This window comes from Pelodiscus sinensis, chromosome 12 (genome assembly GCF_049634645.1).
Source record: "Pelodiscus sinensis isolate JC-2024 chromosome 12, ASM4963464v1, whole genome shotgun sequence".
Taxonomy (NCBI): domain Eukaryota; kingdom Metazoa; phylum Chordata; order Testudines; family Trionychidae; genus Pelodiscus; species Pelodiscus sinensis.
In genome coordinates this window covers 49,081,834-49,108,193 of record NC_134722.1, presented here as the reverse complement: position 1 = coordinate 49,108,193, position 26,360 = coordinate 49,081,834, and the positions used below count along the sequence as shown (strand labels likewise).

Sequence of the window (26,360 nt, the reverse complement as noted above, 5' to 3'; positions counted from 1 at the left end):
AGACTAAAAAACTAGTTCGAATTAGCGTTTTGCTAATTCGAACTAGCATGTCCACATTAAGTGGACCCTGAACCGGGCTTAAGGATGGCCGGAAGCAGTGCCGGCAGGGCATCAGAGGAGGACTTAGAGCGTGGAGATGCTGCCTCAGGCTAGCCGAGGGCTGTGCTTAAAGGGACCCGACCCCCACCCTGGACAGACAGTTCTCAGGGGTGCCCCGCTTGCAAAGCAGTCCTGGCTTGGAGTGCCCTGAGTGTCCACACTGGGCACATCACAGCACTCGGCCATCAGACCGGCTGCCCTTGCCACAGGCTGCCATCTGGGGAGAGGGGGCAATTGGGGGGCTGCAGGAGAGCTTCCACCCCCAGAAGCCCGCAGAGCCAATCCAGTCCTCCCCATTGGGGGCTCGTGCCCCATTCCTCCCTCACCTCCTTCCACTTACCCTTCCCTAGCCCCTCTTCTTGATGTACAAAATAAAGATAACGTGTCTTCCAAAATGGAATCTGTCTTTATTGAACAAAACTGGGGCAGACTGGGAAAAGGAGGTGGGAGAGGGGAAGAGAGAGGCTGGGAGAGGGGAGGGCAACTAAAATGATCAGGGGTTGGGAACAGGTCCCATATGAAGAGAGGCTAAAGAGACTGGGACTTTTCAGCTTAGAAAAGAGGAGACGGAGGGGGGACAGGATAGAGGTCTCTAAAAGCATGAGTGGGGTGGAGACAATGCATATAGAAAAGTTCTTCATTAGTTCCCATAATAGAAGGACTAGAGGACACCAAAGGAAAGGAATGGGTAGCAGGCTTCAGACTAGTAACAGAAAGTTGTTCTTCACAAAGCAAAGAGTCAACCTGTGGAACTCCTTGCTGCAGGAGGCTGTGAAGGCTAGAACTAGAACAGAGTTTAAAGGGAAGTGAGATCAAGTCATGGAGGTTGGGTCCATGGAGTGGTATTAGCCAGGGGGTAGGAGTGGTGTCCCTGCCCAAGGTTTGTGGAAGGCTGGAGAGGGATGGCACGAGACAAATGGCTTGGTCACTGTCTTCGGTCCAACCCCTCCAGGGTCCCTAGGGTTGGCCGCTGTCAGCAGACAGGCTACTGGGCTAGATGGACCTTTGGTCTGACCCCGGACGGCCATTGTAAGCTCAGGGCTCAGGGTCGGGGGTCTCAGTGGACCCCCTTGATTCTCTTGCACACCTGCTCCTGGGTGGCCAGGCTGGCAGCTCTCCTGCCCTAGACGGCCACTTTCCTGTGCCTAGTGCGGAGATCGTGGATGAGCTCCACGATGTCCGCACTAGCCCAGGCGGGTGCCCGCCTCTTGCGGTCCCGGGCAAGCTCCCGGGAGCCACCAGCCTGGTCCCGGGAAGAGGGGGAGGGCTGGGGGGCATCGGGTGGGTGGCTCGAGCCGTGCCAGGTGCAGGGTCTGCTGGCTGGGTGCTGGCAGGCTTGCACCTGGCACGGGCACCGTAGCCAGACCGTGCCCCTTTAACGGGTCCGGGGCCGGGATGGGGGCAGAAGAGTTTCCCTGGTGTTGGCCAGAGTGGCCACCAGGGAAACCTGGGGAGGGCTAGCCTCCCACTAGTTCGAATTAAGGGGCTACACACCCCTTAATTCGAACTAGCTAGTTCAAACTAGGCTTAATCCTCGTAAAATGAGGTTTTCCTAGTTCGAACTAAGCGCTCCGCTAGTTCGAATTAAGTTTGAACTAACGGAGCGCTAGTGTAGCGCCTATCAAAGTTAATTTGCACTAACGTCCATTAGTTCGAACTAACTTTGTAGTGTAGACATACCCTCAGGTATCTATCTGGCCCCTTTGCAATCCTGCCTATGCACTTCAAAATCCTTCATGTGTTTATCCTTCATGCGCCCTCGTGAGGCAAGGCAGGGCACTTCGCTCTGTTTTGCAGATGGGGCGCTGACACAGGGACTAACTGGCTTGCCCCGAGTTATTCCTGGGGCAGAGTACAGAATGGCTTTCCTGAGTCGCACTCTAGTGCACCAGGCACAAGGCTATCCGTCCCTCTCGTTCACAGCCTCTAGTGCAATGGAGTTCCAAGAGCCAGCGAATAAAGCTGTCGTGTTCATCTCTGCAGGCTCCCTGTTACCATCCTCTTCACACCAACCATGGAGGGGGAAGTGAACTTTAACCTCATCTGCGATGTCAAGAGAAAGACCCAGCCCCTGTCGTTAAATGTCAAAGCCGTTGGCTACAGCATGAATGTGTGCGTCAGATGTGAAGAGCACGACGGCTCGTTCACCGAGCTGGGCCTGCAGGAGAGCAGCCACATTGACTTTAAGGAGGTGAGCGGGTGGAGACGGCGGAGGAGGGCTGAAAAGCGTGCAGGCGTCACAGTGCTGGGGTACTCAGGGACATTGTTTCAGGAGACTGGCTGTAGAAGCAGGCCCCCAGGCAGAGCGCCCACCTGCCCCCCACATACAGCTGGGCTGGCGGCAGTGTCCTTGCCACGCCTTGCTGAGACACTGTCCGTGCATTTGGCTTGGTGTGCAGAGCTGCCTCGCTAACCTCGCCCCCCACGTGTCACGTCCAGCCAGCTTGCTTTGTCTGGCCTAAGACAATGGCCAGGCAGCACCGTTATTGTCCTCTGGTCTGACCTCAATCTGCCATTTTGACTGTACATTCCTAGAGGCAAAGGCTCCCGTCCTTGTGTTCTCTGCCGGCTTCTGAAGTACGGCCAGGCACCTGCTTCACTGCGACACTGACAGCTCTCACGTTCCCTGCCAAGCATCTGTGGCATGAAGAGCAGTCCTGCTGCAGCAAGAAAGGGGTGGCCCAAGCCACAGTGGCGGAAAGGTTGGAGCCCCTGCCAAATTGGGCTCCAAAGAGGTGCTTCAGAAGTGCCCAAGTGATTTAGGAGCACATGTCCAGGTGCCTTGGGCACTTCTGAAAATCTCCCATAGTCTTCAGTGAAACAGCAGCCAACTCCAGGCCTGGCCCTGGCAGCCCCGTTACCCCAAGGAATCCCTGAGCCAGGGATTTCACAAGGGTCATTCTGTGCCTAGCTCTGCAGCTGCACCTGGGTCCAGCACACTTGCAGAAGGGCCCAAGATTATAGACTCATCAACTTCAAGGTCAGAAGGGACCATTATGATCATCTAGTCTGACCCCCTGCACAGTGCAGGCCACAGAATCTCACCCACCCCTCTTAGAATAATCCTCTCACCTATGTCTCAGATATTGAAGCCTTCAAATACTTTGAAGGCCCCAAGATGCAGAGAGTCCTCCAGCTGTGATCTGTACCCCATGCTACAGAGGAAGGGAAAAACCTCCAGGGCCTCTGCCAATCTACCCTGGAGGAAAATTCCTTCCCGACCCCAAATATGGCGATCAGCTAAACCCTGAGCATGTGGGCAAGACTCACCAGCCAGACACCCAGAAAGTTCCCTATAGCAACTCCTATCATCCCTCCATTGGCCTATTTCCAACTGATAATGAATGGTCAATTAGTTACCAAGATCCTGTTATCTCATCAAACCATCCCCTTCATAAACCCATCTAGTTTAATCTTGAAGCCAGATAGATCTTTTGCCCCCACTACTTCCCTTGGAAGGCCGTTCCAGAACCTCACTCCTCTAATGGTTAGAAACCTTCGTCTAATCTCAAGTCTAAACTTCCGACTAGCCAGCTTATATCCATTTGTTCTTGTGTCCACATTGGTATTAAGCTTAAATAATTCCTCTCCCTCCCTGGTATTTATCCCTCTAATATATTTAAAGAGAGCAATCATGTCCCCTCTCAGCCTTCTTTTGGTTAAAGTAAACAAGCCAAGCTCCTGGAGTCTCCTTTCATAAGACAGGTTTTCCATTCCTCGGATCATCCTAGTGGCCCTTCTTTGTACCTGTTCCAGTTTGAATTCGTCCTTCTTAAACATGGGAGACCAGAGCTGCACACAGTATTCCAAATGGGGTCTCACCAGTGCCTTGTATAATGGCACTAACACCTCCTTATCCCTACTGGAAATACCTCGCCTAATACATCCCAAGACCGTATTAGCCTTTTTCACGGCCATGTCACAATGGCGGCTCATAGTCATTCTATAATCAACCAGGACTCCGAGGTCCTTCTCCTCCTCCGTTACTTCCAACTGATGTGTCCCCAGCTTATAACTAAAATTCTTGTTATTAATCCCTAAATGCATAACCTTACACTTCTCACTGTTAAATTTCATCCTATTGCTATCACTCCAATTTACAAGATCATCCAGATCTTCCTGTATGATATCCTGATCCTTTTCTGAATTGGCAATAGCTCCCAACTTTGTGTCATCCACAAATTTTATCAGGACACTTCCACTTTTGGTGCCAAGGTCAGCGATAAAAAGATTAAATAAAATTGGCCCCAAAACTGATCCCTGAGGAACTCTGCTAGTAACCTTCTTCCAACCTGACAGTTCACCTTTCAATATAACCCGCTGTAGTCTCCCCTTTAACCAGTTGCTTATCCACCTCTCAACTTTCATATTAATCCCTATCTTTTCTAATTTAACCAATAATTCCTCATGTGGTACTGTACCAAATGCCTTACTAAAGTCGAGGTAGATCAGATCCACTGCATTTCCTTTATCTAAAAAATCTGTTACTTTCTTAAAAAAGGAGATCAGGTTGGTTTGGCACATTCTACCTTTTGTAAAACCATGTTGTAATTTGTTCCAATTGCCATTAGCCTCAATGTCTCTAACTATGAAGCAAATGGTGTCAGATTCTGGTGGAGTCCCATGCTACTCACAGGGAGGGAAGGTGCCTTCCTAGAAGGAGACGCGATGGAGGTAGAGGAACATTGCAGGCCAGGGTGCAGATGGCCGGTGCCCTGCGTATATTTGTATTGGTGCTGCTGGAACAATGATTTTGTGTGCTGGGACGGCAGCTTGTCATTAGCGACTCTGGCGCCAGCTGCCAGGTGGACTTTTGGAATTCAGTTTTGGCACAGTGGGGAAGGGTGTTCCGAGGCCCGTGCATACCAGTGCCCGGAGCTCACTGGACAGGCTTGTCCATCTGGGCTGTCGCTTTGCAGAGACCTGTGTTCACAGACACGCCCTGGCAGCCTGGCCCTGCACACCTCGATCCACCCCCTGCTGAACTGTGTGCAGTGTGGTGGTGCAGAAGAGCCCAAGCCCCTCTCTGGCTCAGCGCTACCCATGGCAGGACATCCATTCATGCTGTGTGCGCTGGCCCTTTGGATATTAACCCCTGTGCTCTCCTCCAGGTGGAAATCAACGAATCTGCTCACCGCAACTTCTGTGTGCTGAACACTGGCAAGTTCAATTTCAGCTTCTCGTGGGAGTTTTCCGGCCCCAGAGCCCTGCGGCGCTACGTCTCCATCACGCCTGAGGATGGCACTGTGGAGGCAGGCGGGCGAGCACACGCCCAGCTGGCCTTCCACCCACTGAAGATGTGCATCTTAAAGGACGTGGAGCTTAAGCTAAAGGTCAGGGCAAGGGATCATGCTTTCCTCAAGCCAGGCAAACCCTTTGGCAGAGGAGAGCTTGCTAGAGCAAAGCCTGACTTAGATCCCACACTGGAAATTAGGGCACTGCAGCTGAGTAACCCTGGGTGTCCGAGCTGAATCCATGACAAGCTGCAGGCCTGGGACCGCCCAAGGTAGTGGATGGCACCCAGCAAGAACAGAGTTTCTGATTTCAACATAGTGCATAGGGACACTGTCGTGGTGTGTCCTGGGACCACCCTGTTAGACACCTGCTGGGAAGAAACCCTCTGCGGGCAGGCGTGGGGTGTGGCTATGACTTGTGCTGCTCGCTGACAGCTACCGGACAGGGATGAAATTTCCCTTAAATGCTAACTCGTGACATGAAGGGATCGCTCTTCTCTCACTCCATTGCCAGTTCCTGCTGCATAAGCTTTTCTGGCTGTCGCGTAGCTGCTGCAGCAGCATCTGTGTGAATACACTGTGAGGGGTGAGGGGTGCGCTCACCCCCTCCCCGGCAGGAAGGGGGGGTCAGCGGACCCAGCAATTGTCACCCATCCCTGAGCCCCCAGTCCAAGCTCGCTCCCACTCGGGGTCCTAGTTCTATGACGGGTCTAAGTTAAAGTTATCCAGAGCTGTATGCTCCTTCGGGGGAGGGAGGGGGACCCTGTCCCACCCTCTCTCTGGGTCCCAGCCCGGGGCCCTAAGCATCGGGGCTTGCTTGCGCCCCGACGCGGTAGACGGGGGTCACTCCGGCCGTAACCCATCTACCCACGGACGGCACCAGCGTTCCGCCCCGGGCTCCTTCCTCCCTTCCCGGGCTTCCCCGGATCGTGACTCCGGTCTCCGCCACCTACCCTGGTTCAGCAGTTCGGGTCCTGGGTCATCCGGGCGAGGTCTCAGGGGTTTGCTCCCTCGACTGGGTCTGCTCCCGCTTGGCCGCTCCCTCCAGGCTCGGCGGGGCGGGGGCCGGTCGCCGTCGGAGCAGGGGCTGACCGACCGCCAGCCGCGGTGACCGTCCCGGGGATCCCGGGGCCGAGGCCAGGCTGACTGCCGGCCTTGGTGTCACTCGGGGTCCGTCCTCGGTCCAGGGCCTCTCCTCCTTTCCGGCGAGGAGGCTGCCCCCTTCCTCGCTGGCGGCGAGCCTTTTTAAACTGGCCGCTGCCTGGGGCCCCTCTCCTTCCAGCAGTGTGCCGGCGTCCTCCCACCCCATCCCCTCCCTGCGCATCCTCCGGGGAGGGCCAATGCTCCCCCGCCGGCGCAGGCACTGTGGCAGCGCGCGGTCCCGCCGGCTCCCCCAGCCTGTGCCGAGGCCGTAGGGGAGGGCTTGGGGCTGGCCGCCGTTCCCGGCATGCGGTGGCCCCGGCCGTCCCCTGCGCAGGTCAGTGATGGCCGGTCACATACACCTTCCAGCTGCCTGGCAGAGTTTCCACCTGTGGCCACTTCTCTCCCCAGATCAGCAATGGACCGACGTTTTGCTGTGTGCTTCTGGGTTCAGTGGTGGTTCCCACCATCCACTTCTCCTGCACCAGGATCAACTTCGGAACCTGCTTCATCTACTGTGCCGGGATGCCCCCTGCCAGACACACCCTCACCATCACAAACAAGGAGGCCAAGGATGTTAGGTAGGGCAGCAGTGGGAAGCTAGACCCCCTGGGTGGAGTCAGAGAGCAGAGATTGAGCATCCCAGAGGAGCGCCCTGATCGCTGGGCTATCGGCTGTTCTGGGGCGAGCGTCCTGGTCTGGGTAGATCAATGGAAGTTTAATAGAAACCAGCCCTTTTCCATGACATGAGAATTTTCCTACAGAAAATCATTTTATTTAAAATGCTGAATGCTAAAAATGCGGATCCATGTTCCCTCTAGTTTTTCCGTCCATGTGCAAAATGCACCACTAGTAGAAACGTGCTGCTGGCGGTGAGCATTCTGCCAATCAGCAGGGCAGCACCTGAATCTCTCCGCTTCTAGGGAGCACTGAACCAGGGCAGAGCTGTTATGGCCATTGTACTGATGGGGGAACTGAGACAGACATGCCCAGGGTCACGCAGGAAGTCTGTTGCAGAGGAGAGAAGTGAACCCATGTTTCCCCAGTCGCTATTTAGCACCTTCACTGCTGGCCCATTCTTCCCGGGAGAGGGGGCAGTCTTTCTGTACTCCTCTTCCGCAACGCCTAATGGCCATAGACAGTCATCACACGGGCAGGGACACCGTTAGACCCTCTGACCCATTTTCATGTGAGATGAGAGGGTGCCTTCATGCACTGACCTGTCTGGCAGAAGTGCTGGCGGCCGGGGAGCCCTGCCGGGCGTTTTCTTTCCCTGGGGGGGTCTAAAGCTGCTCTTGTTTACTTCCCTTTCGGGTTACGTCCGTCAGAACAGCCCTGCTGGCACCAAGCAGACCCAGCTTCAGTTGCTGAATTTGTCTGAGTAGGCGCAGCCAGCAGAGCTAGTTGGAGCACCGGGGGGCTGTGGGCCCAGGGACGGGGACACTCCCTGCTGCTGAGTGGTCACCCGGCAAACATTCAGGAAGGTGTTTTCTGCCCTTCCACAGCTTAGACTGCTTGTACACCAGCACTGCGCACTTCGAGGTGGGCTTCCAGGCGGACGTGCTGAGTCCTGGGGGGAAGATGGAGGTGCCAATCACGTTCTATCCCCGAGAGGCCATTCCCTACCACGACGTCATCCCCTTTGAAATCAACGGGCTCTCCCAGCAGACCATCGAGGTCCTGGGAAAGGGCACGGAGATGAAGGTGAGCTCAGACCTCTCTATAGCCCCAGACGTCACCCGGTCAGAGCGAATCCCTTCCCCCTTCCTCAGTCATCCCCCATGGCCATCCTCCCTCCCTTTCCCCAGTCCCTCATCACCTTCCCCATCTCGGTCTTGTCCTGCCCACAGATCGACATCTTGGATCTGCCCAGCAAAGTGTTGAAACTGGGCGCGCTCTCTGTTGGGCAAACGATGAAGAAGACTGTCAGAATAGTGAACCATAGTGCGGCTCTTCTCACGTTTAGCCTAACGTTCATGTTCACTGTTCCGGAGCTGCTGGAATCTAAGGTGAGGCCTCCTCTTCAACTGGGTTGGGCTTTAGCCTGCCGCTTACGGGTGCTGCCTTCATAGCCAGGAGCCAGCCAGGGCTTGGCGCTGTACGTCCTCTGCACCAGTGGGGAGGCATTATTGGCTTTTCCAGGTGAGACAGGGTCTGCAGGGCTCAGCTGCTGACAAAGTGGCCACTGAGTTGCAGGTACTTAGGAGGGGAGAGTGCCCCGAATCAAGGGAGACATTCGCCCTTAGGGAAGGCTCCAGTGTAGCTAAGCAGCTGGACTCGAAGCCCCACGACTTACATTCTCTCACCAGTCTTTGCCGCCAGCCCCGGAGCAGGTGAGACGGCCCAGGAAGGGTCCAGGGGCATCCGGGCAGCGTGCCACTGTGACCCCTAGAGGGTGCGAATGCCACTGTGCCTAACACGCATTCAGTAGGGCTCCTCCTACCCGTGCTGGGTGGTCCTTTGCCATCCGTCCTGAGCCTGTCGCTTCAAGCTCATTAGCAGCTACACCCATCAGTGCCCATCTCGTGGCTGGACGTCTGCTTCATCCCAACGTAAAATACCTACCGTGGCGTAGCCAGGCCTTGCTATTACCTGGGCAGCCCCTGTGTGTGCCAGCGCTCGGCCGGGGACCGCGGGGACCCGCCTGGTTAGCTGCTCTCACAGATGATTCGTGTACAGTCGAAACGGGAGGGCATGTGACCTCCCACCCCACATGTCTCCTCTGGCCAGAGGCCCCCACCACCTTGCCCCCTGCCTGGGGCCACTGCGCTCTCCCTGCCCTATATTAGCTGGCATGCTGGGGGGAGAGGGCGTCACCAGCTCACTTAGCCCCTGTCCCCAACAGCTTGGCCTGGGTAGGGGGCAGTCTGCTGTGGTCACCCCTGCAGTCAGGCTCTCTCCAGCAGCTGCTATGCTACCCGGAGCAGGGACCCAGCAGCTGGCACAGGGAGTGTCTGGCCCTGACCCATTTGCTCCCCCCACAGGCCTGACTGCCAGGGAGAGGGGCCAAGCATGCCGGGGGCAGGGCAACATGAGAAGACAGCAGAAGAAGCCTCCCATCCAGCCCTCCCTTTCCCCCATCCAGCAGCCCAAGCGTCCCCTCCGGATGCGCCGCACGTGCCCCGCGTGTCCCCTCCGGATGCGCTGCACGTGCCCCGCGTGTCCCCTCCGGATGCGCTGCACGTGCCCCGCGTGTCCCCTCCGGATGCTCTGCACGTGCCCCGTGTGTCCCCCTCCGGATGCTCTGCACGTGCCCCGCGTGTCCCCTCCGGATGCTCTGCACGTGCCCCGTGTGTCCCCCTCCGGATGCTCTGCACGTGCCCCGCGTGTCCCCTCCGGATGCTCTGCACGTGCCCCGCGTGTCCCCCTCCGGATGCTCTGCACGTGCCCCGCGTGTCCCCTCCGGATGCTCTGCACGTGCCCCGCGTGTCCCCCTCCGGATGCTCTGCACGTGCCCCGCGTGTCCCCTCCGGATGCTCTGCACGTGCCCCGTGTGTCCCCCTCCGGATGCTCTGCACGTGCCCCGCGTGTCCCCTCCGGATGCTCTGCACGTGCCCCGCGTGTCCCCCTCCGGATGCTCTGCACGTGCCCCGCGTGTCCCCTCCGGATGCTCTGCACGTGCCCCGTGTGTCCCCCTCCGGATGCTCTGCACGTGCCCCGCGTGTCCCCCTCCGGATGCTCTGCACGTGCCCCGCGTGTCCCCCTCCGGATGCTCTGCACGTGCCCCGCGTGTCCCCTCCGGATGCGCCGCACGTGCCCCGCGTGTCCCCTCCGGATGCGCTGCACGTGCCCCGCATGTCCCCTCCGGATGCTCTGCACGTGCCCCGCGTGTCCCCTCCGGATGCGCTGCACGTGCCCCGCGTGTCCCCTCCGGATGCTCTGCGCGTGCCCCGCGTGTCCCCTCCGGATGCGCCGCACGTGCCCCGCGTGTCCCCTCCGGATGCGCTGCACGTGCCCCGCGTGTCCCCTCCGGATGCGCTGCACGTGCCCCATGTGTCCCCCTCCGGATGCGCTGCACGTGCCCCGCGTGTCCCCTCCGGATGCGCTGCACGTGCCCCGCGTGTCCCCTCCGGATGCTCTGCGCGTGCCCCGCGTGTCCCCTCCGGATGCGCTGCGCGTGCCCCGCGTGTCCCCTCCGGATGCGCTGCGCGTGCCCCGCGTGTCCCCTCCGGATGCGCCGCGCGTGCCCCGCGTGTCCCCTCCGGATGCGCCGCGCGTGCCCAGCGCGTCCCCTCCGGATGCGCTGCGCGTGCCCCGCGCGTCCCCTCCGGATGCGCTGCGCGTGCCCCGCGCGTCCCCTCCGGATGCGCTGCGCGTGCCCCGCGCGTCCCCTCCAGATGCGCCGCGCGTGCCCCGCGCGTCCCCTCCGGATGCTCACGTTGAGTCTTCAGGCTTTAGTTACTTTACTGAGCTCTTCAGGCTTGTGTCCTGCAGGCATTTGCATTACTGCTTTGAGCCACACCTAGCCCTGATTTCACATGCGTCCAAATGGCTACATCTGCCAATGAGACGTGCACTAGCACAGCCAATTAACTGATAAGCAAAATCGTATAGGTGAATGCTATCGACTACATACGTTCCCCCGCCAGGAAGTTGTTTAGCAGCCTGGCTTGCACTGGGACCAGGGTCTACTGCCACTGCAGCTTTGCATTTAAAGCGTATTAGGAGCCAGGTGGGTAGATAGCCTGGCTCAGTCCTGGCTCTCAATCCGAGACATACCCCTGCTGCAGCTCAGCATTTAACGTGTATTAGGAGCCAGGTGGGTAGATAGCCTGGCTCAGTCCTGGCTCTCAATCCGAGACATACCCCTGCTGCAGCTCAGCATTTAACGTGTATTGGGAGCCAGGTGGGTAGATAGCCTGGCTCAGTCCTGGCTCTCAATCCGAGACATACCCCTGCTGCAGCTCAGCATTTAACGTGTATTAGGAGCCAGGTGGGTAGATAGCCTGGCTCAGTCCTGGCTCTCAATCCGAGACATACCCCTGCTGCAGCTCAGTATTTAACGTGTATTAGGAGCCAGGTGGGTAGATAGCCTGGCTCAGTCCTGGCTCTCAATCCGAGACATACCCCTGCTGCAGCTCAGCATTTAAAGCGTATTGGGAGCCAGGTGGGTAGATAGCCTGGCTCAGTCCTGGCTCTCAATCCGAGACATACCCCTGCTGCAGCTCAGCATTTAAAGCGTATTGGGAGCCAGGTGGGTAGATAGCCTGGCTCAGTCCTGGCTCTCAATCCGAGACATACCCCTGCTGCAGCTCAGCATTTAAAGCGTATTAGGAGCCAGGTGGGTAGATAGCCTGGCTCAGTCCTGGCTCTCAATCCGAGACATACCCCTGCTGCAGCTCAGCATTTAAAGCGTATTAGGAGCCAGGTGGGTAGATAGCCTGGCTCAGTCCTGGCTCTCAATCCGAGACATACCCCTGCTGCAGCTCAGCATTTAACGTGTATTAGGAGCCAGGCAGGCAGGCAGCCCAGCTCACTTCTGCCTCGTACTGGGTCTGGGAGCTCAGCCTCACCCTCTCCTCCCCAGATGGGCTGCTGCCACCCCATGTTACTGCAAGAGGAGCTGGTTTTTAAACTGGCTCCCTCTCAGACCAGCTCCTGCCTAGCACCCTGTGCTGCTGCCTCCTGTGTTGGCTGGCTGGTTGCTCCCAGGGTGGGCAGGGCTTGGGCTGCTGGGCGGAGACTCCAACCCACACCCTGTCCTCCTGGGGCAGGTGCTGTATCTCCTGGGCCCGCCCCACCTCCCTGCCTTCTGGGGGGTCCCTTGGCCTGTGTCTGGTTGCTCCCAGGGTGGGCAGGGGGGCTTGGGCGGAGGCAGCAGCGCGGGGGGTCGCCTCAGGAGTGGGGCCGGAGCTGCCCGCCCCGCCTCCAGGGACTATCGACTGGGCAAGTGCCACTAAGAATTCATGAGGTTCAATGAGGCGATTTCTAACAGCCCTAGTGCGAGCACAGCAAGGCTCCCGGGGTCCTGTGTGCGGACTGCGAGGTTAGGCCACAGGCCCCCGGCATGGAAGGCAAGGCCTTGGAGATCTACGGTAGCAACCAGCCCATGCACCCATTGTGTGTTCACATGCAGCAGCACCGCTCTGGCAGCCAGCGTCCCCCCGCCCTCCAGCCGCTGCTCATGGCTGGCTGGCTGTACAGCTGCCCCCTGCTCACATCACGCCACTCGCAGCTGGGCTGCTGCGCCTCCCGCCTGCTCCTCCACCAGCCTCTCTGCCCCGCAGCTGCTGGCCCTGCGGAGCAGCCCCCCACGAGGGAAGTGGTGCAGGTGTCCAGGTGGCGAAGGGCACCATGATCTAGAAGGATGGTTCCGGGGACCGGGAAGCGTAAGGACGGCCCTGGCTCAGTTGACCAAAAGTCACTGCTGACGAGGCTGCCTGGGGACACGTGTGGTGCGACTCAGGCCAGGTGCCTGTGAACAGGTGTTAACAGCATAAGAATAATTGTGGCCTTTATTGCTAGTCTCAGCAACCTGGCTAAGGTCGGAATTGGCCCTGGAGACAGCTGCCCCACAACTTCCTAAAGTTGTTCTCTCCCGGTCCAGAAGGAGGCACATAAATACATCCCAGCTACCAATCCCTGCCCCTCCGAATCCATCTCCCAGCTGCTCATGCCCTCCTCAGCCACCTCACCAGCTTTGACCTGCAGATTCTCCCCTTCCCAGACTAGAGGGCCATGCCACTTCCCGGCTCTCAGGACCCCTCCTGCAAGCCCCAGGCACGTTTCCCCACTAGGAGGCTGCCAGCCTTGGGGTGTGTCTCCTGGGAAGTGCCCTACGGAGCCACTATGGTGCAGGGCCCTGGCGAGACCCTCGCGAAAGCTGTGGCCGTAACTGCAGAGTGGGCAGAGCAGGGACTGGAGTGGGTCCAGCACCTGTTGAAGAGATGGGGCGTTGGCGTGTCTAACCCATTCAGGGTCAGAGTGGCCCTGCCTAGGGCAGAGATGGGGCGTTGGCGTGTCTAACCCATTCAGGGTCAGAGTGGCCCTGCCTGGGGCAGAGATGGGGCGTTGGCGTGTCTAACCCATTCAGGGTCAGAGTGGCCCTGCCTGGGGCAGAGATGGGGCGTTGGCGTGTCTAACCCATTCAGGGTCAGAGTGGCCCTGCCTAGGGCAGAGATGGGGCGTTGGCGTGTCTAACCCATTCAGGGTCAGAGTGGCCCTGCCTGGGGCAGAGATGGGGCGTTGGCGTGTCTAACCCATTCAGGGTCAGAGTGGCCCTGCCTGGGGCGGAGATGGGGCGTTGGCGTGTCTAACCCATTCAGGGTCAGAGTGGCCCTGCCTAGGGCAGAGATGGGGCGTTGGCGTGTCTAACCCATTCAGGGTCAGAGTGGCCCTGCCTGGGGCGGAGATGGGGCGTTGGCGTGTCTAACCCATTCAGGGTCAGAGTGGCCCTGCCTGGGGCAGAGATGGGGCGTTGGCGTGTCTAACCCATTCAGGGTCAGAGTGGCCCTGCCTGGGGCGGAGATGGGGCGTTGGCGTGTCTAACCCATTCAGGGCCAGAGAGGCCCTGCCTAGGGCAGAGATGGGGCGTTGGCGTGTCTAACCCATTCAGGGTCAGAGTGGCCCTGCCTGGGGCGGAGATGGGGCGTTGGCGTGTCTAACCCATTCAGGGTCAGAGTGGCCCTGCCTAGGGCAGAGATGGGGCGTTGGCGTGTCTAACCCATTCAGGGCCAGAGAGGCCCTGCCTAGGGCAGAGATGGGGCGTTGGCGTGTCTAACCCATTCAGGGTCAGAGTGGCCCTGCCTGGGGCGGAGATGGGGCGTTGGCGTGTCTAACCCATTCAGGGTCAGAGTGGCCCTGCCTGGGGCGGAGATGGGGCGTTGGCGTGTCTAACCCATTCAGGGTCAGAGTGGCCCTGCCTGGGGCGGAGATGGGGCGTTGGCGTGTCTAACCCATTCAGGGTCAGAGTGGCCCTGCCTGGGGCGGAGATGGGGCGTTGGCGTGTCTAACCCATTCAGGGTCAGAGTGGCCCTGCCTGGGGCAGAGATGGGGCGTTGGCGTGTCTAACCCATTCAGGGTCAGAGTGGCCCTGCCTAGGGCAGAGATGGGGCGTTGGCGTGTCTAACCCATTCAGGGTCAGAGTGGCCCTGCCTAGGGCAGAGATGGGGCGTTGGCGTGTCTAACCCATTCAGGGTCAGAGTGGCCCTGCCTGGGGCAGAGATGGGGCGTTGGCGTGTCTAACCCATTCAGGGTCAGAGTGGCCCTGCCTAGGGCAGAGATGGGGCGTTGGCGTGTCTAACCCATTCAGGGTCAGAGTGGCCCTGCCTAGGGCAGAGATGGGGCGTTGGCGTGTCTAACCCATTCAGGGTCAGAGTGGCCCTGCCTGGGGCAGAGATGGGGCGTTGGCGTGTCTAACCCATTCAGGGTCAGAGTGGCCCTGCCTGGGGCAGAGATGGGGCGTTGGCGTGTCTAACCCATTCAGGGCCAGAGAGGCGGGGAGCCATTGGGATTGGGCTAATAAAGATGGGACAGCCCAGGAATGATACTAAGCCGCTGGGGGACCCTTCGCCTGTAACGCTCAGTCGCTGGGAGGACTTTGTGTTCCAGGGGCCAGAGCTCTCACTTGGCCATTTGTCCGGGCAGGTTCTCAGCTTGTCTCCGTCCAGTGACATCACCCTGAAGCCCAAGGGGGGGACCTGCAGTGTGGAGGTGACTTTCTCCCCGCAGTGCCGCATCCCGCAGTTTGCGGAGGAGGTGATGCTCGAGTGCATGGGGCTGCTGCGGTCCTTCTTTGTGGTGCAGGGCTGCTGCCAGGGCATTGAAGTGAGCTTGGACCAGGATCACATCCCCTTTGGAGCTGTGGTGCAGCGGAGCCAGGCTTCCCGGCGCATCCTCATGCAGAACACGGGCGACACCGGCGTCAGGTGATGTGGCATCCTGGCCCTAGGCCTGTTCCGCTCAGAGGGCCCGGAGATCATGGCCTGTTAGCAGTGGTGGAGTGTGACCTCCCCATAGGCCCAGTTCTGCAGAGTCAGACCCAGCCGTGCCAGCCAGCCCAGTGCTGTCGCACGAGGCGCTGGGACCTGTGAGCTGTGAAGCCCCCTAGTTACCTCTCGTGCCCGGGGCTGGATCTGGAGCTGACACACCAGAAAGTCTGAGAACCCTGCCTGGGATGCACACGGGAGCCCAGCTTCTAATCTGCCCTTTTGTCCTTTCTGCTTTTCCTGGAAAGATTTAAATGGGACAGCAAGAGTTTTGAGCCAGATTTCTCCATCAGCCCGGTGGAGGGCTACATCTGCCCCGGAATGGAAGTCCCCTTCGACGTGACCTTCCATCCCTGTGAGCTGAACCCAGACATCCACTATGAGAGCCTGCAGTGCTCCATCCAGGGCAGCGAGGCGCTCACGCTCACCCTGCTGGGATGCTGCGTGGCGGTGCCCATGACCAAGGAGGTAACTTGGCAGAGAGGCCCTGGCAGGGCTGTCCCAGTGCAGCCGGGAAGCTGGCTTGGTGTAACTGGCGGCACAGAATGTCCCGTCTCCACGTTAGGGCAGCAGTAGCACCGGAGAAAGTGCTGCAGCCGGAGCTTTAACTCTAGGCCGAGGGCCAAGTGAGACTCTTAAGCATCCGTGTTCACATGACCCCTCATGGGCCGCCCTGTGGGCTGGCGGCACCTTGTGAAGGGAGAGCCAGGAATGGGAACGTGCCCTGACGGCCGGGCCCCACAGTGCCCCTGAATTCCAAACGCACGGGTCAGCCTGAGCCCACCAGCCAGTCCACAGGGAGGCCTGTGAGTGAGGCTGGCTCATTCCGCACACACGAGGAGCCCCTCTGCGTTGGGCCGAGTAAGGCTGCAGAATTGGGCCCTCCACGTAAATCGCTCTTGTAAGGGGGGCTCTGTGCCTGTGTCCATACCTGCCTGCCTCCTTCACCCGCTCCCTTCCCTGTCTCTGCACATGGGCAGGGGTACCTGCACCCCCCCACTGGGCCAGGGGTCCCCGCCGGGAATGAGACCTCTGTGTGCCCCTCTCTTGCAGGTGATGAATTTCACGTGTCAGGTGCGTGGCAAGCACACCCAGACTATCATGCTCTCCAACCGGAGCAACCAGGCATGGAACCTGCAGCCCATCATTGAGGGGGAACACTGGAAAGGGCCCGAATTCCTCCTGGTGGAGGCCCACCAACAAAACAAGCCATACGAGATCACGTACAGACCTCTCAGCATGAACGTGGAGAACAAGAAGCACCAGGTGTGTGGGCTGTGGAGGAGTGAAAGTGCTGGCAGCCCCCTTGGCCCCGCTAGAGACCTGGCCGCGCTCTGCGGGAGAGAGAGCTGCAGGCTTGGAGTCTGGGAGCGATTCTCCCCTCTAGGTGACGTCATAAGAGCGGCCAGACGGGGTCAGACCCTCGGCCCAGCCAGCCCAGGGCCCTGTCGGCCCACAGGGGCCAGTGCAGGTGCCCCCGAGGGAGTGAACAGAACCGGGAATCGTCCAGGGATCCCTCCCCTGTCGCCCATTCCCAGCCCCTGGCACACAAAGCCCAGGGACACCCTCCCTGCCCAGCCTGGCCAACAGCCATTGGTGGACTCTCCCTCCCTGAATCTGTCCAGCTCTTGTTTGAACCCGCTTGTAGCCGTGGTCTGCACAGCACTATGCCATGATTTCCCTTGCACAGAGGAGACCCCTCCGGGAGAAGGGACTCCGGTTATAGGGAGATACAGGGACTAGTAAATGAGAGCCTGACTATTAGAAGTATAGCTAGTGACTGGGAGAACCACACAGTGAATTGGGTGCAGACCTCTCGAGATAGCCAGATAGACTTACAGGCAGTGCTGGGGAGGGTCTGGTACATGCAGGTACCAATGATGTAGAGAAAAGTAGGACACCAGGTCCTGAAGGCCTGGGAAGACAGGCAGAACTGTGGGAGCTCAATGTGTGGATTAGAAAATGGTGTTCAGTGAAGGGATTTAGATTGATTAGGAATTGGGGACCCTTTGGGGAAAGCGGGAGCCTATTCAGGAAGGTTGGGCCCTACCTAAACCAAAACAGTCAGATTGCTGGCACACCATTCAAATGAACCGGGGTTGTAGAGCAGTGTTTCAGCTAAGGCTGGGGAAAAGCTGACAGGTGTGGAGCATCACACACTTCTGAGAGCTGATGCGGAGGATTTATTAGCAGGGGCTCTCTATATCTAGTGCAGAAGAGAGGATAGACATGGATAAAGCACTAGCAGGAACTGTAGAGAAGGTCAGCCCACAAGGAGTCCCAGTCAGTTATATCGCAGGAAAGCAAACAACTAAATGTTGAAAACTTGTAAATGTCCTTGTGTGCAAATACTAGAAGTCTAAATACCATGATGGGTGAAACTGAGTGCCTGTGTTTAGATGAGGGTATTGCTACAGTAGACATCACAGCAACTTGGTAGAATGAGGATAATCAACTGGACACAGTAATGCCAGGGTACAAAATATATCGGAATGATAGGGCGGTAGTGCAGTAGGGGTGGCACTAGATGGAAAAGAAAGCAGAGGCAAATATAGTCAAAATCTTAAATGAACTGGTACTGTCAAATTCCCTGGATCAGAATTCCACGCTTTACTAAGAGTGTAGCACGGCGCGTGCTCCCAGCCACGTGACCAGAGTAGTGATGGTGATTACGACATGCTCAGGGAAAGTAGAAAGGCTACAAAACCAAACAGCCCAATGATAATGGAGGATTTTAAGTGAGGGCAGCATGTGGAGATAAAATGTTGAGACCCCATTAAAAGCTACTTCTTGGAGGGCTAGACCTGGAACCCAAAGGGAGAGGCAAGTCTTGATTTAGTCTGAAGTGGCGCAAAGGATGTGGTTCAGGAGGTGAATATAACAGGAACAGCCACCTCATGCAATGAAATGTAGCATCCTTTTAGGAGGAGAAATACCAAAGAAACCCCGGAGCAGCATTGCACTTCAGAAAGCGGAACTACAGATACATGAGGAAGCTAGTTCCATGGAAAGTAACAGGGACAAGAGTGAAAACCCTGCAAGCTACATAGACTTAAGAACCCCAGTGTAAGGTGCTGCGGCTGCTATGATGTTAGCCGGGCTCCTGGGGGCCACACAGCCCTGTGGCTGGGACTGTCCGTGTTTGAAGCCCTGTCCCTGTTGGTTGGTAAAAATAGTCATTTGCCCTGTTGGCTCTTGTCAGTGGATGAGCCAATGGGCCAAATGCCGTTTTGCCACGAGCTGCAGGTGCAGCCCCTGGCGGGGCATGGAGGGACACACGTAGGGGGAGTGGTAATGCCAGCCCTCTGCGACTCAGGATGGGCCAACCCTGCATTGACAGGCAGCAGGGAGCTTGGGCTGGGGGAGGTGGAAGGGGGCTCAGAGGACACCACAGGTCAGCCCCATGGAGAGTCCCATTTTCCCTTGAGGAAAATATGGCCCCCTACCAAGGGAGCTGGTTTGCAGGCGAACAGGGAGGTGCCGAGGAGGAGAGGGAAAGGCTGGGAGCAGGGGAAACAGGCTTTGAAGCGGGTGGGGCCAGAGGGAGGCTGCACATCCCCACCTGGGGGACTCTGCAGGAGGAGGTGGGAGCTGGAGCATTGTGGCAGAGATAATGAGGGCCCCAGGGGAAAGCTCCCCTTTCCCCAGCTTGTCGAGCACTTGTGACTGCTGGGACCCCTCGTTAGACAGCCGTTGGGGGTCGGGGGCAGAGCCAGGGATGCTGATCTGCCCAGAGTACTGCAGAAGGAGGTGTTGGAGCACCCTACAGCTCATCTTGGCACTCCCCCGCTGCTGGGGTATCTCTGGGCATGGCCTGTCCCGCTGCCAGCTGCACAAGGCCACCCAGAGACTAGCACAGCCAAGAACCAGCATGGTGCAGTGACAGCCAGGCCCCGCCTGCTTTGTTCCAGCCACCCAGTATTGGGGTGAGCGGTAGAATAGGAGAGCCCGGTCTCAACTCCTTATGGCCGCAGGATGAGCCTCGCTCTGAAGTGCGTCTGCCTGGGCTGGCGCAAACAGCCGACTTCCCTGGGCCGTGCAGCACAGAGCAGTTGGCTTCATACCGGCACCTAATAAAAACTAATAAAAGAAAGTTGTTCTTCACACAGCACACAGTCAACCTGTGGAACTCCTTGCCAGAGGAGGCTGTGATGGCTGGGACTAGAACAGAGTTAGCGCTAGATAAATACATGGAGGTTAGGTCCATAAAAAGCTATTAGCCAGGGGGTAAGGAATGGTGCCCCTGGCCTCTGTTTGTCAGAGGCTGGAGATGGATGTCAGGACACAAATCGCTTGATCATTGTCTTCGGTCCACCCCGTCTGGAGCACCTGGCGCTGGCCACTGTCGGCAGACAGGCTACTGGGCTAGCTGGGCCTTCGGTCTGATCCAGTACGGCCGTTCTTATGCTCAGCTCTGGCCTGTGCGTGTGTGCGTGCTCGGGAGCAGATAACGATGCTGACCAGGGGCGCATGAAGTCAGGGGAACCAACCCATGCTTTGCTTTGTCTCTAGGGCTCCATCTTCTTCCCGCTGCCTGATGGGACAGGTTTGCTGTACCTCCTGCAGGGGACTGCAGAGCCCCCTAAGTCTTCTGGGACCATTGTCCGCGAGGTGCCATGCAAGACGACTTACACTGAATTGCTCCCAGTCTCAAACTGGCTGAACAAGCCACAAAGGTAAAGTGGGGAGGGCCCGGCCTTTCCTAGCTCGCAGCACAGAAGGGCGCGTTCCATGCTGTCTCCATCTCTGGGGCTAATACTCTAGCAGCTCCCAGCCGCCAGCCAAGAAGCTGGCTTGTGCTGCCAGGCGGGTTCCCAGAACACCCCCAGGGAGACTGGCTGGGCCCAAGGTTGGCACGCAGCAATGTGTCATCAGACGGGCCTTGATCCCTCTCTCAGGACGCAGGGACCTGGCTGACAGTCCTCTTGGCTTTGGGAGCGTGTGTGCCAGATAAAGTCCATCTCCCTCCCTATAGTAGCCGGGGGGCAAATCCACAGGGCAGGAGCTTTCTAGAAATGATGCATGATTAGGCCTTCAGCAGGCTTGTCACAGGGGCATCACCTCTCCCCTACAGCTGTAGTAGCACCCTGCCTAGCTACCACGTCCGGCCCATCACATAGGCATCCGGGGAGAGACCACACTAAGTGCTGATCAGGCTGTGCGGCTGGGGAGCATTGTGCTCCAGGGGTTGCCTGGACAGATATACGTGGTATCCGTGGCCCGTGGGTTCAGACTGCCCACAGACCCTCGCTGTTCAATAGCGATGGACTCTAGAGACGTGGCCACTGAGGCAAGACGGCAAGGATCCATCTGTGGTTCTGATGGGTTAGCAAAACAGACCAGCAGCATTTCGGTCCATCCTCAGTAGAATGCAGAAAAGCCGCACAGCAGCGTTGGACCAGCTGTCGAGGAGCAGAAGCCGGGCCCAGGAATTGTGGGATAGCTTAGGTGGGCTCTGTGAACACAAGCCTGGCTCCAAGAGCCTCGGCAAAGCGGGCAGGCGTGCCACCCCAGGGGAAGGCAGGCTCAGCCTGTGTTCTGAGGGACGCGGGGGCACGCCAGGGCTTTGGGGGGGGCTTACCCTGGCTGTAACAATCAGCCTGCCTGTTGGCAGCGGAAATAGGCCTTCGGCCGTTCTCGTTTCTCTCCCCAGGTTCCATGTGATAGTGGATGTGATCAAACCAGAAAAGCTGGACGTCACCACCACGCTGAAGGGCCTGGACTACATGGAAGTGCCTGCCTCCGCCAGGAAGGACTACAAGCTCACCTTCTTCTCCTACAAAGAAGGGCTCTTCAGTGCCAAGGTAGGGCCACTCCCCGGCCTGCTTGCTGCTTGGGGGGAGGGGCTCTAAGATGGTAAATCAAACACTGGAACTGTGAGTTGCCCAGAGTGAAGTGACTGTTCTGTAGCCAGGCGCCTGGGCTCCCCGGAAACGCTCAGGGCCGCTGCTCTCGGCCCGGCGGACGTAGCAGGCAGGTGACCTGAGCGCCCAGCTCCCCAGGGCCTGCACGATCCCTCTGCTGCACTTGATTCCAGGTCACCTTTCGCAACGAGGGGACGCAGGAGTACTTGTTCTACCTGGTCACATTCAAGGCCATCCCTTCCGGTCCGGTCAGCACCATCGACCTGGTGACCCCTGTTCGGCAGAGCACCTGCTCCTCCATCAAGGTCGAAAACCCTCTGCCTTCCCTGGTGGCATTTACTACGGACTGCAGAGTGCCCGACATCAGCCTCCCGCCGCAGTTTGTTGTGCCCGCCCAGTCCGAGGTATGGCAGCGCCTCGCCCAGCCGGACTCCTCCCTCTGCCAGGACTGTCAGCAGCCCAGTGCGCCTGGCCCAGGTGTTAGCCTGCTGTGCGCTCCGGCGGGAACAGCCCCCACCTGATCCTCGGGCTGCGTCCCTGCAGGGCCACACGGGGCGGGTTAGGAAATGTGAGCGGTCGGGGAGAGACTCTCCCTGCCCTGCAGCGCTCGGAAGCCTGAGACCCCTGCCCAGCCACGTGCAGAGCTGTCACAGGCCTTCCTGCCCCGCTGTGATTGCCAGGCCAGCCCGAGTCAGGCGCCCCGTGTCCGTCCCTCAGGGCTGTGCTGCCGCAGAGCGCAATCCCTGCTTCTCCCAGTGCAGCTCCGCTAGGCGTCGGCCCGCCCTTCCGTGCCCCATCCAGCTGCTTCCACGTAGGCCTTGCTGAGCTCAGCACCCTGCCCCCTGCCGCCGGGGGGGTCGAGCTGCTCGGGGCTTCACCGAGCTCCCCCGGCCCCAAGCACAAATGGACAGGCACTTGGGTGGAGAATGCCGTTTATTCTGGAGTCTGTGGGCTGGGGGCAGCTTTGACTTCTCCCCGAAGCAGGAAGGACACGACTGGTTAATGACAGACCGACAGACATGGGCGTCACTCTGCCAATGCATCGTGTGCCCCTCCGAGCTGGGTGTGAGAAGTAGAAACAGAGTTCTTGGTAGCAACGTTCCGGTGATTCCTGGAGACTACCCCTGGGGCTCAGCCGGTACAGACTTATCAGTGAGAAGGCCTGTCCTCAAAAGAGTTTACAGGCTCGCGGGCTGAGGGGGAACATAACACACAAGCAGAGTGGTCAAAACAACGAAACAACTTTGTTACCTCCCCAGTTTCTTCTCTCGTTCTGTCCCGCTGGGGGCTGCTTGCGTGTCATTACATCTCAGGAACTGATAAATGGCAAGTGATTAATTCTCACCCATCTGCCCGCCATGTAAACCCAATTGCTTCTGCATGGTGCTGCCGTTGAGACACACAAGTGGGCGCTGATGGGTTGCCAGGGCACTGGACATCGCAGCGGCTGGTGACGGTCCACGGTGCAATATACCGAGCGCTAGTGTCCATCCCTGGGCTGGGCACTAGCCTTTCTGCCCCCACGCAGATGAATCAGGCTGCACTCTCTCTTCCGACAGGGGGTGCTCATGTTCGAATTCCAGCCCCTGAAAGTCGGGGAGGTCAGTGGGCGCTTGGTGCTCCAGAGCAGCGACTTGGGCTCTTTCCAGTACGACCTGAACCTGAAAGCCACTGCAGCCAGGCCCGAGAAGCCGCTGTACTTCCATGCCATGCTGGGCAGCAGCCAGAGCATCACCACCAAGTTCATTAACTACACCCGGCAGAGAACGGAGTATACCAGCAAGGTGACCCATGCCCCCGCCCTCCCTCCTCTGGGGCTAGCCGAAGAGTAAGGAAGCCACAAGTTCTCAGGGGTGGAGGAACAAACATTCAGCAGGCAGCTTAGCCTGCTTGCCCCGGGGTGGGCAAACTACAGCCCCAGGGCTTTTCAGCCCGCCTTTAGGATTACCAGTCTGGTGGCACCGTGGCGCTAAGGCAAGTTCCCTCCCTCCCTGGCCTCGTGCCCGCTCGAAGCAGCCAGCACATCTGGCCTCACTAGCAGGTGCCATCCCTGCAGCTCCTGTTGGCCGGGACCCGGGAACTGCGGCCAGAGGATGCTGCGGGGGCGGTGGCTGCCAGCGAGGCCCTCCCACCAAGAGCCGCTGCTGGACATGAGGGCCACAGCCGGGAGCAGCATGTGGCGGGGGAGGGGAACCTGCCTTAGCACTGCGAGGCTGCTAACTGGGAGTTGCCCAAGGTAAGGGGTGTCCAGACTGAGTCCGCACCCCAAGCCCCCTCTTGCAGCCCTTGCCCTGAGCCCCCGCCCATGCCCCAGCCTCCTGCTTCAGCCCTGCATTCGCAGCCTCACACACAATTTGCCTACCCAGATGTGGCCCTAAGGCCACCCCGACCTGCCCTCTTAAGCAGTCCATGGCCCCTCAGAACTGCTCTGCCCTTCCCTGCCCTAGCCTGCAGTGCAGTGGTGAGGTAGCGGTGAATGTAGGCAGCCTTCCCCCTGCCTGCACTACCAAAGCGGAGCCTTTTGCAGGGGTCCTCTTCTCTGGAGGGCTCGGCCGGTCTGCAATGCAGTGGTGCGTAGGGTGGCAGTGTGGCCCAGGAGGCAGAGCACTGAACTGGGACTTTGGAGGCTTGGACTGTAGCCTCAGTTTGGCCACTGACCTGCTGGTGACAGTGGGCAAGTAGCTTCCCTCTCTGTGCCTCAGTTTCCACCTCTGTGAAATGGGCTAAATATCACTGCTCTCCTTTGTAAAGTGCTCTGAGCTCTACTGATGCGCTAGATGGGCGCTAGCTGCTGCTGCTGCTATTAACTAGAATGCAGCTGTCCCCTTTGGTGGCAACCACAGGGCTCGTCTGCACTCCAGCCAGGACCCACGCTGCGTCAGGTGATCCACCACGCACAATTTAGTGGGTGTAGTGAAGCCCCACTAAATCAGCCACCCGCCCCACAGACGTCAACTCCGGTACTTCACCGGAATGGGGAGTATTTCTCTCTCCAGCACAGCGTGGTGTGGACCCCGCGGTAAGAAGATCTAAGCTGCATTGACTTGCATCACACTACGAAGGTCGCTCAAGCTGCATTGCTTAGATCAAGCGTAGATCTGCCCTTAGCCACGGTGCGTGTCATTGCCCAAGGCCACAGAAGCACAATGGTTAAGCCAGTCAGAGGTTCACTTGGGGCTGGGTGTGGTGTGGGCAGCCCTGTGCTCAGAGCAGGGCCTAATGAAGGCGGCTGGAATGTGCATTTCATTTAGACAATGGTAAAGATCCCCCCCCCCCATATGTTTTGTCCCAGGATCCTGCTGATGCTAAATTACCTCGCTACCCCTCCTGGTCCTGAGGTCTGGGCTCTGTCAGACCCAGGGCACAGAAGCTAAAATGCCTTCCCGGAATCCAAGTGGCACCTTCTCTTCCCTTGCAGATCGATGGCTCAGATTTCCACACGGATAAAATGATCAATGCTCCCCCAGGCCCACAGGGGGGCGCAGAGGTCAGCGTGGACGTAACCTATGAACCCTACCAGCTGGGTGAATCGAGAGCAACGCTCCTCCTGTCTTCCCCCATCGGCGGAGAATACAACATCCCGCTCTTCGGTGTGTCGGTGCCCCCTAAGCCACAGGGCCCCTTTCAGATCAAGGCTGGCTCCAACACAGCCATTCCCTTCAAGAACGTGTTCCTGCAGCACACGGCCTTCACCTACAGCGTGGAGAACCCAGCTTTTACCGTAAAGGCCGTTGAGACCATCCGCTCCAAGAAGAGCATCTTTATCACCGTCAGCTTCGAGGGGAATCCGAGCGGCAGCAAGATGCCCGTCACCAGCAAGCTAGTCGTCTCCTGCGCTCGGGCATCGGGCATGGGGGCAGGTATTTCCTGGGTTTACTACTTAAAGGGCATAACCCCTGAGAAATGACCTAGTGACGTGCAGCAGTGCCCCATTTCTTAAACAGGCATCCCCCTCCCCCTCCCCCTCCCCCTCCCCCTCCCTCTCCATGGCCGAGCCACGTGCAACTCCAAGTGCAGCCATGCATCTCCTCGGGCTGAACCCTAATGTTCTTCATGTCCCTCCCCACCTCAGTCCAGATCTGAAACTCTTCAACACAGACATGCCTTGGTGGTGAAAAGCAGCACCAGAATCTTCCCCCCGCTGCCTGCCAGGATCTGCACGCCTGCTGCAACCACCGGGTGGGGTGACCTCAAGGGGACACGGGGCAGGCACACATGCTCACGGTGTAGAACAGGGCTTGCTGTTGAAAACTCCCACCAAAGAGCAAGCCAATAGATCGCATTATTACTGAAATGGCCTGGCAGGCATATCATTGTCCATGGCCTGATTTAGTAGTCAAATTCTATGAAACTTGCCATGAGGCAAGTGGAGAAGATCCCAGCTACCTGAGTATGTGGTCTGACTCCATGTCAATTTATCCTCCCTCAGTTGCTAGCTACCAATACAATTTCCTTCCTGTTGCCTTCCAAACCCAAACATTCCTGCCCAAAGGAGGAGTCACTTACTGTGGGGCTGTGTCTAGACTGCATCCCTTTTCCGTAAAAGGGATGCAAATTAGACACAGCCCAATTGCAAATGAAGCAGGGATTTAAATCTCCCCCGCTTCATTTGCATAAACATGGCTGCCGCTTTTTTCCAGCTCGGAGCTTTGCCAGAAAAAAGCGCCAGTCTAGACGGGGATCTTTCGGAAAATAAAGCCTTTTCCAAAAGATCCCTTCTTCCTCTTAAAATCAGGAAAAGGGATCTTTCGGAAAAGGCTTTATTTTCCAAAAGATCCCCGTCTAGACTGGCGCTTTTTTCTGGCAAAGCTCCGAGCTGGAAAAAAGCGGCAGCCATGTTTATGCAAATGAAGCGGGGGAGATTTAAATCCCTGCTTCATTTGCAATTGTGCTGTGTCTAATCTGCATCCCTTTTACGGAAAAGGGATGCAGTCTAGACACAGCCTGGGTGTATTACCAAAGGTGCTGCAGCTTTTCCCAACAGGGCAGAGGAGGGTTCACTCTAGTTGTACCCCAGAAACACAGGGGCTTCATTATGCCTCCCAGCTGAGCTTGCCCTCTGAGATCAGAGGCTAGGAAGACTGTTAGCAAAGTGG

The 26,360-nt window shown here is 58.2% G+C and overlaps 1 protein-coding gene across 4 annotated transcripts in view; it reads left to right on the top strand.

Moving 5' to 3' along the window:
- The window catches only part of HYDIN (HYDIN axonemal central pair apparatus protein), a 389,718-nt gene extending 363,835 nt beyond the window's left edge, over positions 1 to 25,883 (top strand). For 3 of the 4 annotated variants that reach the window (XM_075940644.1, XM_075940645.1, XM_075940646.1), the window contains 13 exons: positions 2,083 to 2,290; positions 5,211 to 5,432; positions 6,885 to 7,054; positions 7,979 to 8,177; positions 8,324 to 8,482; positions 15,060 to 15,340; positions 15,649 to 15,868; positions 16,454 to 16,666; positions 19,913 to 20,076; positions 21,054 to 21,204; positions 21,438 to 21,668; positions 22,824 to 23,048; positions 24,683 to 25,883. In XM_075940644.1, the coding sequence (XP_075796759.1) occupies positions 2,083 to 2,290; positions 5,211 to 5,432; positions 6,885 to 7,054; positions 7,979 to 8,177; positions 8,324 to 8,482; positions 15,060 to 15,340; positions 15,649 to 15,868; positions 16,454 to 16,666; positions 19,913 to 20,076; positions 21,054 to 21,204; positions 21,438 to 21,668; positions 22,824 to 23,048; positions 24,683 to 25,171 (2,932 nt within the window). In that variant the 3' untranslated portion in view covers positions 25,172 to 25,883. The remainder of the gene's footprint in view (positions 1 to 2,082; positions 2,291 to 5,210; positions 5,433 to 6,884; positions 7,055 to 7,978; positions 8,178 to 8,323; positions 8,483 to 15,059; positions 15,341 to 15,648; positions 15,869 to 16,453; positions 16,667 to 19,912; positions 20,077 to 21,053; positions 21,205 to 21,437; positions 21,669 to 22,823; positions 23,049 to 24,682) is intronic. The other variant, XM_075940647.1, reaches the window with a different exon arrangement.
- Positions 25,884 to 26,360: the final 477 nt, after the last annotated feature.